This window comes from Schistocerca cancellata, chromosome 1, assembly GCF_023864275.1.
Source record: "Schistocerca cancellata isolate TAMUIC-IGC-003103 chromosome 1, iqSchCanc2.1, whole genome shotgun sequence".
In the NCBI taxonomy this organism is placed as follows: Eukaryota; Metazoa; Arthropoda; class Insecta; order Orthoptera; family Acrididae; genus Schistocerca; species Schistocerca cancellata.
The window spans coordinates 594,328,994-594,349,449 of NC_064626.1; the positions used below are offsets into that span (position 1 = coordinate 594,328,994).

The window sequence follows — 20,456 nt, forward strand, 5'->3', positions numbered from 1 at the left end:
AAAGTTATCCGACCTTCAAACTTAGTTTATATCCGGTACATTTTCGGGCTGGGGTCCCTTATGAAAACTACCTCTGCTGTAATAGCAATTGTGAAACATCCTGTATAACCAGGATTGTCAGGTAGATCTTCCGCAAAATAATGTGTTCCAGGCACAATAACTCATTCTCGTCCTGACGGCTGGGCAAGTCCATGCCTTTCTTATGAAGGGGCGACTGTCTCAATCACGTGTAGCCTGCTGAGGTGTGCGCTTTGTCTCTGTCGCAAGCCGATCCGCTTTCTCATTGCTGTCTATCTCTTTTCTACCCGGCATGGCGTTGCAAACCCCACACACCGTAGCTGCAGGGAAACTGCTTCATAGTGAGGCAATGATACAAAATTTGTCAGAAGATTCAGATGAAAAAATAAAAGTCCCAATGGAACGTGTGCTGAGACGGTGACTAAGTCACTGTCGCTCCACATCGCACAATAAAGTGAATAAAGGAGCTTTAGGTACTTCCAAAGGCTTTTCTACTCCAGGAAAGATACAGAAGAAAGAGAAGAAAATTTTACATTTAGTTGATTTTAATGAACAGGTTGTCGGGAGACTGCTAAGTAAGTACGTTCCGTGTGACAAGTAAACAGCACTGATATTAAAGTCACTAGTTCCATTAATCAGCGGCAAAACGTCATTTAAAGGAAGCATTTCATCATCACGATCCTTACTACACAAGATAGGCTGCAGATACATCAGTGTTTATCTTTCTGTTCCTACCTTATTTACACGTTAGATAATTCGTATTTCCTAATAAACCTGAAGTCTAAAGTGCATACGTTAAGAGCTATGAGCACTTGTTCATTTTTGATGTGTCAAATACACTACTCCAGACTCTTTGGTTTGCATTGTTCTGAGGTGGTAATTTGTTAGAGTTAGAAAAAGAAAGAAAGAGCACTTCATCACCACATCCCTTCTACTGAACAAGTGCCATTAGCTTTTATGGTATACGTTTTAAAGCGTATTTTTATTAGATAATTTTTTCTTGTATTGGTCCATACTACCTGCTCCAGAACTATGGACACCATAGAACATGCAGTATAAGAAATGCTTGAACAAGTGCTAATGGTTCTTAATGAGTGTATTTTAGAGCCTGTTTTTAGTAGACATTTTTTCTTGTTTTGGTCCATACTAGTAGGCCTACCTCTGAAAATGGCCTACCATAAAATCTTAGCAACAACGGTACCGGTACAGCATTCTACTGTCAGAGGTATCTGAACAATTTTCACTCATTACTTTCGATCTGGTCGTTTCCTAACCAGGGTCCCTTATCCAAAATTGATGCATCATCCCTGAAAGTTTGTAACATCGTCATGGAATCACCCTGTGTAACTTTTTTTTTTGGACAGTGGACAACATTTGATTCATCCTTTATTTGTGTGATGCTTTTCTTCCGGTAGTCTAGTCAGAGACTGTAGATTTTCAACTTTTTTCATTTATCGGATTGCTAGTGGTGCTGACATAACCTGTTGATGCGATGGTTTCCAGACTTGCTTGCTGTAGCTTACAAGTTCTGCGAGATACGTGTTTGTGCGAAGGCTTCAGCTACAGAACTACAGCCCCCCTCCCCCTATGCACAGCGGCCGGTCGTAAGGGAACCCTTACCATTCCCGCCTCTACGGTTTCCATATTTTTGAAGCAGGTAGTGTGGGCCAAAACAAGAAACAAATTTCCAGTAAACAAATGCTCTAGAGTGCTTTTGCTTTTCTTAAGAGTTTGTGCGTCCTATATCTTTATTTATGCGAAATTGTTCCAATTTTCCTAATGACACTACGGCTCCAATAAAACCCTTTTGGGGTGAGTAAACATTTCGTTACTTCAAAATGTGTAACGTATAACGCATTTTTATCGGTATATGACTGTTAAAATTAAAAGGCAGTCTTGAAAACGTTAACTTAAATTAGTAATTTCAAGTTTCAGCCCGAAAACAGCCGAGTTTGAAAACCTGGAATCAACAATCGTTACACCGATCATTCAGTACCAAACCACAAGTCGATCAAAACTATTGGTTATTGTTCCTGTGCATTTTAGAGTTTGTGAATCGTTTTTGCAATTGGGTTCATAGTCAGACAGAAAAACTGATGAAGTGTCCAGAAGGGAACAAAAGTTGAAATTGACAAACAGATCTAATAACGGAAGGTGTAAGGTTTACTAGTGACTGTAATAAGTGTGCCTGTTATTTTAGTGTTTTTCGCTGCCACGAAACTGACGTCACAGAAAATCTCAGCACAGCAGCACACACAAATCCCGACTACGTTCAGTTTAGATATGTCAGGTTCCCAAAAGTACCTAGTAACCTTGAATATAACTCATCATCTGACACGTGCGCTTCTGCATTATTAACCTGCTACAATCGTCAGGAAGTTTTCACGCTGTTAACTAAGAAGTGCACTCATCAGGAATGAAATAACGAAAGAAGGTTCTGCGTTAGAGATAGAGCGCTGCTGCCACCATGGCGAATGCCTCAGTTCGATACGTCACGTTATATGGATGTCGTCAGACACTGTATTGGTCATTGGCGCGACAGTGAAACGCAAGGATATGTAAGATGTGCATTGTATTCGCACTAATGTGTAGAGGATGTACCGTGAGTTCCTGTATAAGGGTAAACCCTCAGCATCACTGAAGATTGAGCATAGCATTCTCATGTAAATCTAGTACTCCGTTATCACGGAAAGAATCCAATGTGTACTTGCTGTATTTCTTTTTCTTCTCTCAGAGAACCTTATTTTGAATAAATAAACACTGAGAGTACCCTTAGTTTTTCCCATAATGTGAACCTACAGGAGAAAGTTTCAGTAACCTCAGGGACAATTATTAAATTTATGCATACATATGGAAAGAATTTATTTGTACTAAAATGTTCTATATATATTCAATTTTGATATAGCTCAGGCGTTTTTTGTTACTGAAGTAAGCAAGGAGGCAGTATGCTCTCACATTAAAAACTTTACGTGTTACTATAAGACCGAATTTATCGTCATTACGTTAGTCAAAAGAGAAACTTTCTCTTTCAGGTTAAAGAAATGAAGTCATGCATCTGTTACAGATTCAGATCTATTGAAATAAACAGGCAACAGCGTAAAAATAAAATGACGAATGTCGAGTATGCATATCGTTTGCTGTAGTAACATTGCTATTCGTTAAACATTGAGTAGAAATACCTTCAAGCAGCGTTTCTTAGCATTTATAGCCAAATGTCAACAGTTCAGTGTAAATGGTCGAGGAGTCACACCAGTTCTTATGTCTCGTCCAGCGTCATTGTTGTGAAACAACTGACATCTTACTAATGAAATTCATGTTGACTACTAGCTTATGCACTCTAAGAATTTGGCGATGTCAAGCAATGATCGTTGGTTAATGAGTCTCAGCTACATTCTTCTAAGAAAGGGAGAGAACTTTGTACATGGTTCAAATAAAGATTTTTATTTCAAACTGAAAACAGTAACCACAGTAATAATAATAATAATAATAATAATAATAATAATAACAGTGAACGCCAGCAATCATCCGTGCAGGATGTACGAAAAGTAGAAAGCACTTTAAAACTAATAACATAATAGTGTACAACCATGCTGAAAGAAATGAATGTCGTGTCTGGTAGCTTTGCATGCTGGTGTTAACATCTTCGGATTGTCGACTGGAAGCTGTTGCAGGTTTCGTGGTCCGGCTAGTCCGCTAGAGGAATCTGCTTCGTGCAGGTTGGAAGCAGAGCATCAGGGCACATGCGCTGTGCAGGCAAGTAAGTAGTAAGAGGTGGCTTCGGCTTCGTTTTCCGGCTGATCTGTGTGCACGTGCTGGTGTGCCGGTGGTATTCATCGATGCACAGCTAAGGCCCAAGGTATCTAGGGGTGGGGAAGCCGTCCACGAACCGCTCATGTTGTTAGGCGTTCTGTATGTAGCTGGTATATAGCTCAAAGTGTTCCTTAATTCTTCACTTCCATAATGAGTACATTACATTAGGAAGAATGTTAAACGGAAATAGCTGCGTCATATCTTCCCTTGTAACTTTGAGTCATGCTTTTACAAGCAAACAGAAGACTGAACGTCAGTTTTCAGCACATAAATGAAATTTGAGTGATTAATTTTAGTCTATCACGCCTGTGTTATCTGAAGTTATCGTACTTGCTTGTATTGGTCTCAAAAGTGTTGGAAAGTTGTTTTTGTAAAAACACGTCCACAGAGCTGAAATTACGAGGAGGATGTTGTTGGGATAAAACACTTAGCATGTTGAGATGTTCGCTACATAGACGTTTCCTTCATTTCCTCTGTACGCTCATGCAGTGAAGCTCATCTCATTCTTTTTGCTGTGCGAAACTCACGAGAATAAACGCGCAAGAAGAAGGGAAACAAATAGGTAACCGATTTCTGAAAGACAGTTATGTATTTGTCAGAAATTGCGTTAGAGTTGAGAAAAGGGTCTCAATGTTAAGAAAAGGAGTGAGAGAGGAAATATTCAAAATGAAATGAGATGTGGCTTCATAGGTTTGATGTTTGCAAAGTGGCATGTCAGAGTATGGGAGAAACTACAGATAAAAGAATAACTGACATATGAAAATAAAAATGTTAAACTTTGATACTCTTCAAAGTATGTTAGATAAGCAACCTGAGTTTTAAAGACTGGAACTCGCATGAATAAAACAACTTCGGGGATCTGATTACTTTACAGATGAAATTATGTGTGACGTTTAAACCCACCAGGTTAGCCGAGAGCGCTAATGCGCTGCTTCCTGGACTTTGGTAGGCGCGTCGGCTCCAGATCGAATCCCCGCGTCCGACTAACGACGACGACCGGTGTGCCGGCCAGCCTGGATGTGCTTTTTAGGCGGATTTCCACATCCCACTAGGTGAATACCGGGCTGGTCCCCACGTTCCGCCTCAGGTACACGACTCACAGACATTTGAAACACGTTCGCACTGTTTCGTGATTTACACTAGTCGCATACAGCTGGGGTACACAGATTCCATCCCGGGGGGGTATGGGGTGGTGGCAGGAAGGGCATCCGGCCACCCCAAAAATTAACCTTGCCAAATCCATTGTAACCACGCCGACCCTGCGAAAACTGCGGGACAAAGGCGTAAGCAAAGGAAGAAGATGTATTTGACGTTTAGACGTCCGACTAAAAATAGTTTAATGTGTTAAATATTTCACTTTAAGCACGTAAAACTTCCATGGAGAGGATGCGAAACCAGAATTTTTCATATAGTTCCATTTTTATGATGAATCTCCTGAACTATATGTCGTACAGTGATGATCTATAATTTTACAGATACATTCAGTGGTAAACGTGGATACATTCTGCAAATGTGTTGTGAATAAATTTAGTAGTAAAGAAGTAATAAAATAAAACATCAAACCAGATGCTTAAGTTTTATTGCATGAACAGCGAAAACGTATTAAGTGATAAACCTTTCTCGTTTCGTATTTTGTGTGGAGTGTCAGAGAGAAAAAGCTTTTAAAAGGTTAAATGTAGAGTTTGCTGGAAGTCTCCAAGTGCTCTTATTCTCAAACACCAGATGAATGTAGTCTGGGAAATTGGCGTGCCGCGAATTATGCTGCACGAGACGTATACGTGATTTTTAATTTTAATACTTGACTTGTTGTGTTAGATTTTTAGTGTTAGATTATATCTGTAAATAAGTAAATTATGACAGCAAATTAAATTTTTAAATTTGGTCAATAATTATCTGAAATACTGAAAATCTAATTTTTGTTGCCTCTGAAGCAAACTGCAACTGTGTTTGGATGACGGCATGACCAGTTGACGTTTTAGCCTCCGAGTAACGTAGGTAACGACAGACTAATCGCATCTGATCAGTGTCTCTCAAGGCATATACATCGAAAACGAAGGGAGCTAATATCTTCTGTTGGCAACGCAGATCAAGACAAATTGTAGTCTGGTAGAATAAATTGCGTTCATGGATCCGCGTCAGCTATGTAATATCTCGGAACAAATGAAAGTTTGTGTCGGACTGGGATTCGAAGATGAATAGCTTCGGCTATCTGAGTGCGCTTCCAGGAGCGGCCAGAATCTCTGTTTGTTTCCTTGTGCTCGCACTACACTGTAATGTTTCCGGCACAGTGTGAGATACCATTTTTCTCTCGCCATTGCCTTGCTATGGTATGGCATGAAATACTGCAGTGCAGTGTCTCGAGACTCTGAGTTGACGATCAATAGCCGTAGTCAATTAAGAATAAACTCGAAAATTGCGATTATGGATTCGCATCAGCTATAAAATATTCAGAACAAATGAAAAATGAATCACCATTAGCAATGTCTACCTCCCTCCAGGCGGGCCACTTGCATTGTCTACCTTAATCCAGCAATTCCCGCCATCGTTTCTCCTTGGGGGCTTCAATGCTCACCATCCACTGTGGGGGAGTGTCACTTCAACGGTAGGAGTATCCTAATTGTTTAACTTATCACGGACTTCGATTTGTGTGTCATCAATGATGGTTCCCCTACGCATTTCATTGCCGCTCATGGCACCTTCTCTGCTATTGAGCTCACGATCTCCTCCCCTGTCCTCGTAGCTTCCCTACATTGGTCATCCCATGATGAACTTTGTCACAGTGACCACTTTCCGGTGTTCATACAGTTCCCCTGCTGCCGCCAGCCAGCCAGACCCCCACGTCAGGTATTCTGCAGCGCCAATTGGCCTTTATATGCATCTGCTGCCCACTTTGACACCTCCCTCTCGAATTCCATTGATGTAGTCGTGCAAGGCATCTCTGCCACCGTTCTTCATGCTGCTGGTGCAGCTGTCCTCCACCCACAAGTCCCCCTCGTCGTCGATCGTTACCGTGGCGGCGCTGCAGCGATTTAAGCGACACCATTCACAGAACAATCTCCTCACTTTCAAGCGTCTCTGTCCTAAGGCTCGGTACCATACCAAGCGGAATAAAAAGGAATGCTGTGACCGGTGTGTTCCCTTCTCTGTGCCTCTTCATCGAAGGTTTGGTCCAAGCTCCCTTGCGGGCCGCCAGTGACAGAACTGTCCAGGGTCTGATCATCCAAGGTATTCCGGGCACTGATCTATTGGTCCTCCCAGAACACTTCATGACACACTTTGCGACGGCACCGTCGTCCGCTTCCCACCCTGCTGCCTTTCTCCAGCTGAAACGCAGAGTTGTACAGATCCCCCTCTGTTTCATCCTGCACCACGTCGAGCCCTATAATGCACCCTTCACTGAATGGGAATTGATGCAGGCTCTTAACTCTTCACGAGACACAGCTCCAGGCCCGGATTCCATCCACAACCAGACGATCCAACACTTGGACGGTCCCCAGAGGCAACAGCCCCAAGGGGCTTCAACCATAATTGGCTCATGGGTGCTTTTCTGTAACAATGGCAAGACAGTATAGTCATCCTCATCCTTAAGCCCGGTAAAAACCCAGCGTCTCCTGAGAGCTACCGCCCAATTAGCCTGACGAATGTCTTTGTAATCTTCTCTAAAGGATGATCAGCTTCAGGTTATGATGGCTACTCGAATCTCAGGGCCTTTTGTTGCCGTATCAGTGTCTCTTCTGGGCAGGGGGCGATATCCAACTGACCATTTACTCCGGTTGGAATCAGCCTTTCGACAGGCTTTTACTCACCGCCGGCACCTTGTCGCGGTCTTCTTTGACCTACATGAGGCGTATGACACAACTTGGCGCCATCACATTTTAGTTACCCTCCGTGACTGGGGCTTCCGTGATCCCCTTCCGATTTTTATCCACGAGTTTTTACCCCACCGGCTCTTCCGGGTTCGAGTTGGCATTTCACTCAGCGCCCCTCAGATTCAGGAGAATGGTATCCCACAGGGATCTGTGCTAAGTGTCACACCTTTCCTCATTACCATCAATGGGCTTAAGACTTCTGTTGGGCCTCTGGTTACCCCGACATTGTACGTCGACGATTTTTGCATCTGGTGCAGCTCCCACTCGGTGGAATCTGCTGAGCGCCAGCTCCAAGGCATCATCCGATGGGCCTCTGCGTGGGCCATCGCCCATGGCTTCCAGTTTTCTCCCTCCAAAACGCGGTCTATGCATTTTTGTAGTCGACCCATAGCGCACCCCAATCCAGAACTTTATTTAGGCAGTCAACTCGTCGATGTTGTAGCACAGTCCCGTTCCTAGGACCTTATTTTTGTTAACAAGCTGACATGACTGCCCCACATTCGCCACCTAAGGAATACATGTATGTAAAATCTTAATGCCTCCGTCTTCTGGCCCACACATCTTGGTGTGTAGACTGTTCCACTCTGCTCCATCTTTACCGTGCCCTGGTCTTGTCCAGAATAGATTATGGTAGTCAGGTTTATAGCTCAGTAGCTCCTTCCACTTTGACCCTGTCCATCATTATGGGGTGCATCTGGCTATTGGTGCCTTTCGCACTAGTCCTGTTGATAGTCTCCTCACAGAAGAGGGAATTCCACCTCTGCACGTCCGTCTCAGTCAAATCATTGTTTCTTACGCAATCGCCATTCGCCAAGTCCCTGACCAACCTGTGTATCCTGTGCTCTTCGCCAACGAGGGATGTCGCCCTTCTAACACCTGCCCACAGGTGGGATTGCCGGTTGGCATGTGTCTCACTTCCCTCTGTCGGCATCTCCAACTCCACTCACTGGACTGCACCCCCCCCCCCCCTGTCTTTCCTCCCATACTCCCCCCCCACCACCCCCTTGGATGCTGCCTTGACCACGGATTAGAACTGATCTATTCCACGGTCCTAATGTCTCCGTCGCTCCTATGGTTTTCCGGCGTCTTGTATGTGCCATCTTTGCAGAGTTCCAGGGTGCCAGCATCTTTCACACTGATGGTTCTAAGACAATCGATAAGGAGTGTTACGCTTTCACGTCTCCTACTGGGTTCGAACACCATTTATTGTCGGGATTCACCGCAAAGCTACTAGCCATTCACAGGGCTCTCCTTTTCGTTTATCAGGCCTCCCTCCACAGTGTTTTAATTTGTTCAGACTCCATGACATCCTGCAGGCTATCGACCGACGCTACTCTCGTCAGCATTTGGTCTTTGCTATCCATGACCTTCTCGCTGCCCTTGAGCGTGCCGCCTGTTCAGTCGTCTTTCTCTGGGTCCCAAGTGTGTGGGCATCCCAGGGAATGAACTGGCTAATCATTTGGCTGGAGAAGCAGATACATACCCCCCATTTCCTTTCATGATTTCAGCAGCAGATATGCGGGTCTGTATCAAATCTCTCTTTGCCCAAAAGTGGAATACCACCGGGAGTACTACTGCTCATAGTAATAAACTTCGCACAATCAAGGAGTCTACTGCAGCTTGGCGCTCTTCCTTCCACTCCTTTCGGAAGGAGTCCACTGTTTTATGGTTTACGCACTGGTCATACACGGCTCACCTATTGTTTCCTCCCACCCGCACAATGTGGTTGTGGAGCCAGACTGACGATATCTCACATATTGGTGGAACGCCCCCTTCTTTCGGCCTTCCGTATTAAGTATGGTCTTCCTAATTCCTTACATTTATTATTAGCAGCGGTCCATGGATGGTTGAACTGGTCCTCGGTTTCCTCCGTGAAATTGGTTCTCCTTTAGCCTTGGAGCAGGGGCAGGTTGGTTGTGGTTGGGACTTCTTTTGCAGTCTTCTCGGTCTGTGACCCCATGACCGTCCCCCCCCCCCCCCCTTTTTTTCAATTTTTAGATTTGGTCTCACCTTTCATGCCTTTACTGTGTGTGTTTTATGTTCATTATCTTATAATTTAACGCCCCTGACTGGATCCGTCCACGTTTAGCAGACCATCTTTCTTCTGTAACTCACTTCAGAATCACTGGACTGATGACCTCGTCGTTTGGTCTCATAACCCCTCTCAATTAATCAATCAATCAATAACAAATGAATGTGACTGTTGATGGTCGACGCACTGTCTCAGGCAGTGCACTGCAATATTTCATGCCATAGTAAGCCAATAACGAAAGAAAAACAATGTCTCACCCTGTACAGGAATTACAGTAATATAATGCGAGCAGAAAGGAGAGCACGCACCAGAACAAATGGAGATTTGGGCTGCTCCTGGAAGCGTGCTCTGAAAACCGAAGTGGTTAAGGCGACTGCTCGCGACAAACAGGAAAACCCGGTTTATAGTCTCAGTTCGGCACAAATTTGCAAGGGTTTTAGAGAAATGTGCGTGTCACCAGAACTTTTCAATATTTGTGTTGAGGAAATGTCAAAAAGTAGAATAGATAAAGCAGGAGGCATAGGCATAATACTACGAGATGAAATACCGACACAATGAAGTACACAAATGATAACTCAGTGTTACCCATATCAGAGGAAATAACTACAAATTGTAATGGAGGGTGTAATACAAATGTGAAAAGAGTGCGGAATGAGGAAAAATGTAGAAAAAGCGAAAGTCTTGAGAGTCAGAAAACATGAAGCTTGCGTCAAAATATCATTGGAAGAAAAAAAGCTTGCAACAAACTAAATCAATCATTTAGGAAGTGTGGAGACGCAAAATAGAAGCAGTACGGAGATAATAAAAATAGCTTATTTGCGAGTAAAAGTGCTTCTGAAGAGGTGAAACTTTTTTAACAGTAAAAAGAATTCCAATAGAACTACGAAATTGTTTGAAGTGTAGTATCATATGGCAGTGGACTATGGATAGTTAAAAACAAATAGAAAACATACTTGTGTAGTTCTGAAATGTGGCAGTGGAGAAAAATCGCCAAAGTGAAGTGAACTAAAGAATTATGGGGGTCTTTCACTAATTAAAAAAGAAAACATACCGGATGATCAGAAACGGCCTGGAATGCTACTAAGGGTACTGCAGGGTAAGTTGTGATGAGAAATAATTATTAAGAAAAAAACTGGATACGTTGTACCTTTCCCAACTTAATTAGCATTCAGATTTGCCAATCAGGTCAGTGTGCAAGTAAATCCAAGCTGCCTGCCAGATGCCTTGTTACCAGATGTGTACTTCGTTTGGTTAGCTGAAAGCGAAAAAGAAAAAAAAAACAACTACGGGAAACCATTGGATGGAAGCGAGTCCGATCCTCACTACCATCCACTGTCCAAAGTTTGCATCACTCTCTTGCTCGATTGGTTGAAACCAAATGAAGAACACAGTTGGCAACACCGTCTCTGGCAGGCTGCTTGAATTTGCCTGCGAAACTACCTGCCTTGCGAACTTCAATGCTAAATCGGAAGTGGTGCACTGTACCGTATTTTTTTTCTTAATAATTATTTATCAGCAGAACCTATCCTGCGATACCTTTATAAGTTTTTCAAACTGTTTCTTACCACACTGTATACTGAAGGCAAGGCCTAATGCAGGGACAGCCTTTTGCGTTAGTTGACAAGCCTTACGTGGAGTGTTAGTCATTTGTTCGATTAATATGGTGTAAATATAGCACTTAAGTATTAGGTACGACAGCGTGTCCGCTCCAAGAAATTAATTTTAAAGAACAGAATTCTGTGATCGAATTTTATACTTTCGGAAAGTGTACAACGATTAGAAAATTCTCTCGGATCAACAAACAATATGGCTGTAACTGTGTGCTCGTGCGCTTGGAAAAGTTTAAAAGAAGCATAAAAAGGGTAACCGTAGAGAAATACTCTGGGTGCCCAGTATCAGTATCAACCTCGGTTTTGCAAGATCGCATTGATCCAAGAAGACTGATTAGTTATATTTGAACAAATTGCTGAACACTATAGAGTAAGTGTTAGCGCAAATCATTCCATCATCCAAAACGTACTGATGTACCGTAAGACGTGTGCAAAATAGATTCCCAGGAAACTTATCAGTCATCATAAAGAACATAGTTTTCGATATGCGCCTAGCTCGAACGTCTTTTCAGTAGCTAAGATGATGATTTGTGGACATGTTTTTAACCTGTGATGAAGCTTGGGTACATTATTCTGAGCCGGAGTCCAAGCGTCAAAGCATTCAGTGGATTCACTCTAAACTGTCTGCCCGTAGGAAATACAAAACGCAGCCATCGGCTAGTAACATCAGGTTAACCATCTTTTGGAGTGCCCATGGTTTCATTTTCTCTAGTTTTTTTTTTAGGAATAACGCGCTATTATCAGCCTGTGCTACTCAGGCATGATTGCGACAGAGTAATAGCTGCGCTGAAGAGGGAATTTCTAGTGTGGCATAGGAAACGCGCGCTTCTTCTTCAAGATAACGCTCGACCTCATACAGAGCAATTGACGATATTGGTGAAGTCGACTGTGAGCTTCTACCTCATTCTCTTTACAGCCCTGACATTGTGCCTTCGGAATTATATCTGTTTAGTTCGATGAAAGAAGCTTTGTGTGGCATCAAGTTCAAGACAATAAACAAGTAAAGATAAATGTACGACATTGGCTTCGAGATAAAAATAAGGAATTTCGTTGAGGGATTTAAGAAGATACGACTCATGCATAGAGTCTGCTAGCAATTACGTGGAAAAACATACAAAAACTGCATTGATCCATTTTTTGTGTACATCTATCTCGTTCTTTTAAGAGTAGGACAGGAAAGAAATTAAAGGAAGGGCTAAGAGTTCGGGGAACATCTTGACTGGTAACATGTATTACGAAGAATCATTACAGTTACGGCTACAGGGAACACAGGTAGACGGAAAAGAAAAGCTTCAATGCTGGATGATATTTAAAGTCGACGAAGTTAGTACCGAAGAAAGAAACCTCAAAGATGGACATAAGTTTATTCAGCATAGAAACAAGGAGGTAGGAGAAAGTTTCAGTTCCCGAGCATGTCCTGTAACGAAATGGCGAACAAGCGAGTTTGGGGTGCGAGTAGCCTACGAGAGAGGCATCCCGCACTACGGTACGGGTTCGCGGGTTGCAGACATGCAAGGCGTCCCTCACGTCAGCGGCTCGTGGACGGATTTGGGCGGTGTTGCGGCGGAGGGAAGGGGCGTGGCGGACCTGGTTCCTGCAGACGACGGCGACGTGGTGGCTGCGCGACGCGTGGTCGTGCAGCGCGTCGCGCGGCGCGCCCGGCGTGCGGCAGTGGCCCAGCAGGCGGTAGAACTGCGCCATGCACAGCGGCTGGCCCTTCTCGCGGCTCGTCGCGCGCTCCACGGGCAGCGCCTTGCTGCCCGCACAACACCAGGCGTCACGTTACCACCACCTACCTGCTACCTGCGGCGCTCACAACAGCTCCACACTACACGCTCTTCCAAAAAGAATTTTTCCATTTCACAATGTCTCTCGTGCATGAATGAAGAAAGTATCTCGGGGTGAATTTTAACTGAACGCAGTGGACTACAACGTTTGTACTGTGGAACCTCGTTAACAACTGAAGCATTTGCAAACATTTCAGGACAGTGGGATGTAAGTGGTAATTTCGTAAACGACGTTATCATTTCTGGTGGCGATATTATCGCAATTTGTTCGTCTGCACACAGTGACGATAGTGATGATGTATTATCTGACGAAGATGCACTCGACCTGAAGACATTATTATACAGGATGAACCGGAAGTCCACCGGCAAACTTTTGGAGACTGTTCACGGATACTTTCTCAGTATTTTGTTGCATGGAACTCACTGTTTTCTGCTGCTCTTTGCACAATAAAAGGAAGTAAACTAAACTCCGTCCGAACAGGCCTTGGAAGGCCCAATGGTGCCGACCGGCCGCCTTGTCATCCTCAGACCACAGGCGTCACTGGATGCGGATATGGAAGGGCTTGTGGTCAGCACAACGCTCTCCCGGCCATATGTCAGTTTACGAGATAGGAGTCTCTACTTCTCAATCAAGTAGCTCCTTAGTTTTCCTCACGAGGGCTGAGTTGACCTCGCTTTCCAACAGCACTCGGCAGACCGGATGGTCACCCATCAAAGTGCTAGCCCAGCCCGACAGCCCTTAACTCGGTGATCTGACGGGAACCGGTGTTACCACTGCGGCGAGGCCGTTGGCCTCGTTGGAGAATAATAAAGTAATTATGATTTATTTCGTTTGTTACCGCTGTCACTTTTATTTCTGTGGAAATACCTTCACAAGGGTGAAGAAGCTAGTAACATACTGTAACCAAAATAGTCAACACAAAACACATGGTAATGTAATAATCGTCAGACGCTAAGTTCTGTGATGTGGTGTGGTTGCTTTCTTTATGGCATAGCGTTGTTGTGCTGCTCTTCCTTTGCATTCAGTGAACCTGTACACGAGGTGCATGTCGGCCAACCTTTCGTCAGTAATTCTATCCATAGTGATACCATCGACATCTGATTAAGGGGCAAGAAACCAAACAAAAAGCAAAAAATCTATAACTAGCCACTGGAGACCGTGGGTCCCTTATACCAAAATACTCAAAAGTTATTCTTCAACAATGTCCGGAAGTTCGTCGATGGAGTTCTGGTTCATCCGTATACACAGAGGCTAATAATGGTTAAGTGGAAGCCAAGCAGGAACTACGTCGGCCGAAATAATGCTGATGAAATTCCTGCCTAAGCGTGCTGCACACTAATGAAATACCAAATCTCTCTCAAAAGGAACTTATTGGTTATTCCAGTTTATAATATAGAACGCAATATGTGAAAAATTTACAATTTGTGTGTCAAAATAAATATAACGTGTGTGTTTGCGGCATTTAACCGATGTTACTAATTTTTTATCTCCGAAATACCAGATTTGTCGATAGTTCGGGTGAATTACGATCCCTCCAAGTCCACATAAACGATGTACTACTGCATTTTGAAGAGACGTGTTCAAATTTGGAACGATATATCGTTGCTATGCATGCATATGAAACAGTGGGGTGCGTTTATCAACCTTTACCAATCATATTTAGGATAAAAATTGTACGTCTCACAAATATTCAGTGTCCCCTCCAACAGACGTACGTCAAACGTTCAGACGATAAACTCTTCTCTTGCTTTTGAGAGCAGATATGCAGTTACTGTTTACATTGTTGTTGCAATGCGATTTCCTGATCATCCAAAGTTGTCGGAAGGGGAGGTACATAGGTGGAGACTTTTGCAATCCCCCGCCCCCACACACTGTGAGATGAGGAAACCTTCGAGGCCAATGCCACAATGCGTTATTTCTATGCCGCTTAAATCGATCCATGTTACAGGCAGCTCACTGTTAAGGAAAATTTGGAAATTCTTGGTAAGTTCCTATTGGACCAAACAGCTGAGGTCATCGGTCCCGAGGCTTATACACTAGTTAACCTAACTTAAACTAACTTACGCTAAGGACAACACGCACACCCATGCCCGTGGGAGGACTCGAACCTCCGACGGGGCCACTGTTAAGAAACACACTTAAATGCAGTTGTCAGTGTGGTGCGGTTCTCCATCTTAAAAATAATATTTTGGCATATTCTCGTAATTGTAAAAAGGCAGATCGCTAAAAAATCGAGGTAAGTGGTCCTGTAACCGTGTTAAAAGAAAGAAAACACACCGGACAACACTATTAAAGTATTACTTTTTGGAGAATCTATAATTGCCGCTCATTGTTGCTTGTAAGTTTGAAATCTGGCTCAAAGGTCCCTTAAACTTTCCGCTGTGATAGTACAAAAGCGTGGCGGCCAGCAACGTCGTCCTCGGGCTCCGCGACGCTTCAGACAACAAGATGTCGACAGATGTGTAAAAAAAAGCTAGAGCTCAGGGGTTCATATGAGAAATAAGATGCGTTAATGATGTCACAGTGGCATTAAATTTCACCACACCTCTGCCTAACAGCACCGTTTACGAGTCAAACTACGGCCATGTCGTTGTACCCCTCCTACTTACCCATATTTCACCCCCTCTTTTGACGCCTGTGCCATGGAGGTCAGAACCGCGGCAACCAGCGCTGAAATCACACCGACGCTCAGAATCGACACGAAAAGGCCTCAGAAAGTGGCTTAAAGGGCGTCAGTGAGACCACCGCTTCCTTTGGGGCCCTGATTCCCACAAATTTCACTGTCGAAAATGACAGTTGGCAGTGGGATGAGCAACAGGACGACGGTATTGTCAACGATCGACACTGCTGACACTCTCGGAACGATTCAACCCTTCTGTAAGGATATCGGCTTCTGGAACCCTACTGAACGTTTTCTGACTCCTTTGGAGTGTAGTGCGACCGCAATTTTTGTTCTACTGCACAGGGTGCAAGGGCTAGGAATCGTTCAAAACCATTCGATGAAATCTGAACTTGATCCGAAGCAGATAAGGATGTTTATGCTTTTTCGAAATGCTCGCTAATTGTGCAGCTGGGCAGGATCGTGGGTTCGAGTCCGGTATTCACCTAGATGGATGTGTGAATCCGCTTAAAACCCGCATCTAGGCTGGCAGGAACACAGGCCCACGTCGTTAATCCACGCCGAGAGCTTTCAAATCTGGGCCGGCGGCCTTCTCGTATCCCGGCTAAAACGTGCGCCTTTCCCAGCGTGTCAGCTCGATATACCCATCTGACCTTCAGCTTTCTTCTGCAGTGCCACATTTCGAAAGATTTTGTTCTCTCCTTACACTAACTGTTTGTCGTCCACGTACACTCGAAATTCAGAAAAGACTCACTAACGTTTAAATTTACAGTCGTAGTTAACAAATTTCTCTTTTTCAGAAGTTTTTTTGCTGTCTCCAGTTTGCATTTTATGTTATATCTACAAGAGTTATTTTTCCGCGATATAGAGAAACTCATCTACTACTTCTTAGGCCTCATTTCCTAATCTAATTGCTTTAGTACCACTTCTTTCGGCTATTATCCTTTACCCGTATTTTAATTTTATTTATATTCACTTCATACCCTCTTTTCAAGACGCTATCCATTCCGTTGAAGAGTTCCTGCAATGTCTTTGCCATATCTCACTGTTTTACAGTATCGCAGCAAATCGACAAGTTTTTGCTTCTTTTCCTTTTATTTAGTTCATTTTCCAAAATTCCCCTGTTTTCCTTTATGTATGCTCAACGTGTAGATTGAATAACACTGGCGATGGGCTACAACCCTGTCTCACTCCCTTCTCTGCTAGTGTTAATCTTGCGTTTGCTTCAAGTATTATAAGTGCAGTCTGGTTTTCTTTCTAAATTAATGTCTTCAAGATTTTTCACCACCTTTGCGATGAAATTCCGCTGGATAATGCCAGCTGTACAATGAATGATTGAATGCATGTATGTCTCTCGAAAAAAAGCGTCACTCAAAATAGGAAGAGTTTAGCGAGCGTAGGCATATCTCTGTATGGGAACAGCGAATGTTAGAAATTAAAATTGTAGACCCGCCACAAGCCACATATAACTTTTTCTTTATTTTAGTTAATTCACTCTACCGACGCGAGCATCTCTAGAAATTACGTAGCCGAGGGCCACATGTTACAAATATTGGGATGCGTATACCGCCGCTGCCATATTGTTTTTTCTTTTTTTTTTATGACGGCGCTAAACACAGTCTGACATTTGCAACGTGTGGCCTTCGGCTACGTAATTTATGAAGATGCTCGTGTTGGTCGAGTGAAACATGTAAAATAAAGAAAAAAATTACTTGTGGTCAGTGGCGAGCCTTCAACTTTAATTTTTAAGGAAGTGTTTACATACCAAGCAACGTTTAGCACCATCAGAAGTTTCAGCTGAACACGAAAGATACTCTGACATTTCTCACCCGCTTGACTGGTATACACAGCGTGCAGTGCAAAGTAACTGCATGCATTTTGCAGCACTGCTCTGGGCGGCCATTGTAGGGAGGGGGCTCACGTGTCGCTACGTGCTTAACGGTGCGAGGGGCGCCAGAAAGGTTGCGAATAATTGAAACGATGTGGCAGTGGGCCGGCGCCCTCGCACTGTACGGCTAAGAGGATTAACGAGCGGCGCGCACCTGCCGTGTTCTCTCTATGTGAGTCGAGCAAGTTCTTCACGCGCGGGGTAGGGACCGCAGGTAGCCCGGGAGTGCAGCCTGATTCTCGACTAGTGAGTGCCACGTAGAACATATCAGTCTGGCACCCATTTCCCCTATCTATGCGGCAACGACATTTCATAGCACATGAGCTTTGTTTTTTCACTTGACTGGAACAGTGTTCAGATTAGGATTACTCTGCGCATATTAAATAATTTCTGTGTTGCCGGAAAGTGACTGCATAGCTACACCGGAATCCTCCTTCTACATCTACATCCACATCCATACTCCGCATGCCACCTGACGGTGTGTGGCGGAGGGTACCTTGAGTACCTCTATCGGTTCTCCCTCCTATTCCAGTCTCGTAATGTTCGTGGAAAGAAGGATTGTCGGTATGCGTCTGTGTGGGCTGTAATCTCTCTGATTTTATCCTCATGGTCTCTTCGCGAGATATACGTAGGAGGGAGCAATATACTGCTTGACTCCTCGGTGAAGGTATGTTCTCGAAACTTCAACAAAAGCCCGTACCGAGCTACTGAGCGTCTCTCCTGCAGAGTCTTCCACTGGAGTCTATCTATCATCTCCGTAACGCTTTCGCGATTACTAAATGATCCCGTAACGAAGCGCGCTGCTCTCCGTTGGATCTTCTCTCTCTCTCTTCTATCAACCCTATCTGGTACGGATCCCACACTGATGAGCACTATTCATGCAGTGGGCGAACAAGCGTACTGTAAGCTACTTCCTTTGTTTTCGGATTGCATTTCCTTAGGATTCTTCCAATGAATCTCAGTCTGGCATCTGCTTTACCGACGATCGACTTTATATGATCATTCCATTTTAAATCACTCCTAATGCGTACTCCCAGATAATTTATGGAATTAACTGCTTCCAGTTGCTGACCTGCTATATTGTAGCTAAATGATAAGGGATCTTTCTTTCTATGTATTCGCAGCACATTACACTTGTCTACATTGAGATTCAACTGCCATTCCCTGCACCATGCGTGAATTCGCTGCAGATCCTCCTGCATTTCAGTACAATTTTCCATTGTTACAACCTCTCGATATACCACAGCATCTTCCGCAAAAAGCCTCAGTGAATTTCCGATGTCATCCACAAGGTCATTTATGTATTTTGTGAATAGCAACGGTCCTATGACACTCCCCTGCGGCACACCTGGAATCACTCTTACTTCGGAAGACTTCTCTCCATTAAGAATGACATGCTGCGTTCTGTTATGTAGGAACTCTTCAATCCAATCATACAATTGGTCTGATAGTCCATATGCTCTTACTTTCTTCATTAAACGACTGTGGGGAACTGTATCGAACGCCTTGCGGAAGTCAAGAAACATGGCATCTACCTGGGAACCCGTGTCTATGGCCCTATGAGTCTCGTGGACGAATAGCGCGAGCTGGGTTTCACACGACCGTCTTTTTCTAAACCCATGCTGATTCCTACAGAGTAGATTTCTAGTCTCCAGAAAAGTCATTATACTCGAACATAATACGTGTTCCAAAATTCTACAACTAATAGACATTAGAGATATAGGTCTATAGTTCTGCACATCTGTTCGACGTCGCTTCTTGAAAACGGGGATGTGCCCTTTTCCAATCTTTACGAAGACTACGCTCTTCTAGAGACCTACGGTACACCGCTGCAAGAAGGGGGCAAGTTCGCGTATTCTGTGTAAAATCGAACTGTTATTCCATCAGGTCCAGGGCCTTTCCTCTTTTGAGCAATTTTAATTGTTTTTCTATCCTTCTGTCATCTATTTCGATATCTACCATTTTGTCATCTGTGTGACAATCTAGAGAAGGAACTACAGTGCAGTCTTCCTCTGTGAAACAGCTTTGGAAAAAGACATTTAGTATTTCGGCCTTAAATCATAGTTTCTTCTTTCAAGTTTATTGGCTTTCGGACCGTGCCAGTTTAGGCATTTCAAGAGTAATATCAATTATGGCAGTTCGAAAGTAAGCGGAATTAACACCCAGTCCCCAAGCAGAGAAAATTTCCGATCCGGCGGGGGATCGAACCCGGGCCTCTTCGATTACCAATCCACCGTGCTGACGGCGCAGCTACCGAGGCGGACTCAGCCTCTCTGTAACGGAAAGTACTGTACGAATGAGCGGGGCACTTTACTATGCGAGATCTGATGATAAATTTAGATACTAGTACTTTCGGGACAGAGTTAATAGTGTGTATGTACTCGAGGTGCTTTAACGAGCCACAACGAAAAGAAATCGAGCAGGTGTACAAATTGATTTTACCACTGTGGTTTTGTAAATTTATTTTTCACATTCATATGGGCCAGAACTACTTCGAAATGGAATGTGCCATTAGATACGTATGGTTGAGCCGTGCGTGGCTCGTGTTCCTGCCATATCTCATTTGACATCCTGTTTTTACTGTACGACCACCTTGTTATGTTAATTTCAATTACTGGTGTCACTGACTTGCCGCCTTGCCTGCCCGTGAGCGGCAGCAGCGGAGTTTATCGATATAAGCCCCGGGAGTATTATCTGTACTGACTGCTATTACTTCCCGGTTGTCGTGCGTTTGGAGTTAGTTCGTATCTACCAGTGAGTTGGGAGGGGCTAACAGCGCAGTTCGGACCTGGCAGTGTTTGACTTAGGGTGTGGCAGAAGT

General features: G+C 43.9%; 1 protein-coding gene across 1 annotated transcript in view; it reads right to left on the minus strand.

The window, feature by feature from the left end:
• The window catches only part of LOC126088812 (choline O-acetyltransferase), a 125,219-nt gene that overhangs the window by 81,957 nt on the left and 22,806 nt on the right, over positions 1 to 20,456 (minus strand). Inside the window, exon 2 of the mRNA XM_049906868.1 lies at positions 12,996 to 13,095. Coding sequence (XP_049762825.1) covers positions 12,996 to 13,095 — 100 coding nt within the window. The remainder of the gene's footprint in view (positions 1 to 12,995; positions 13,096 to 20,456) is intronic.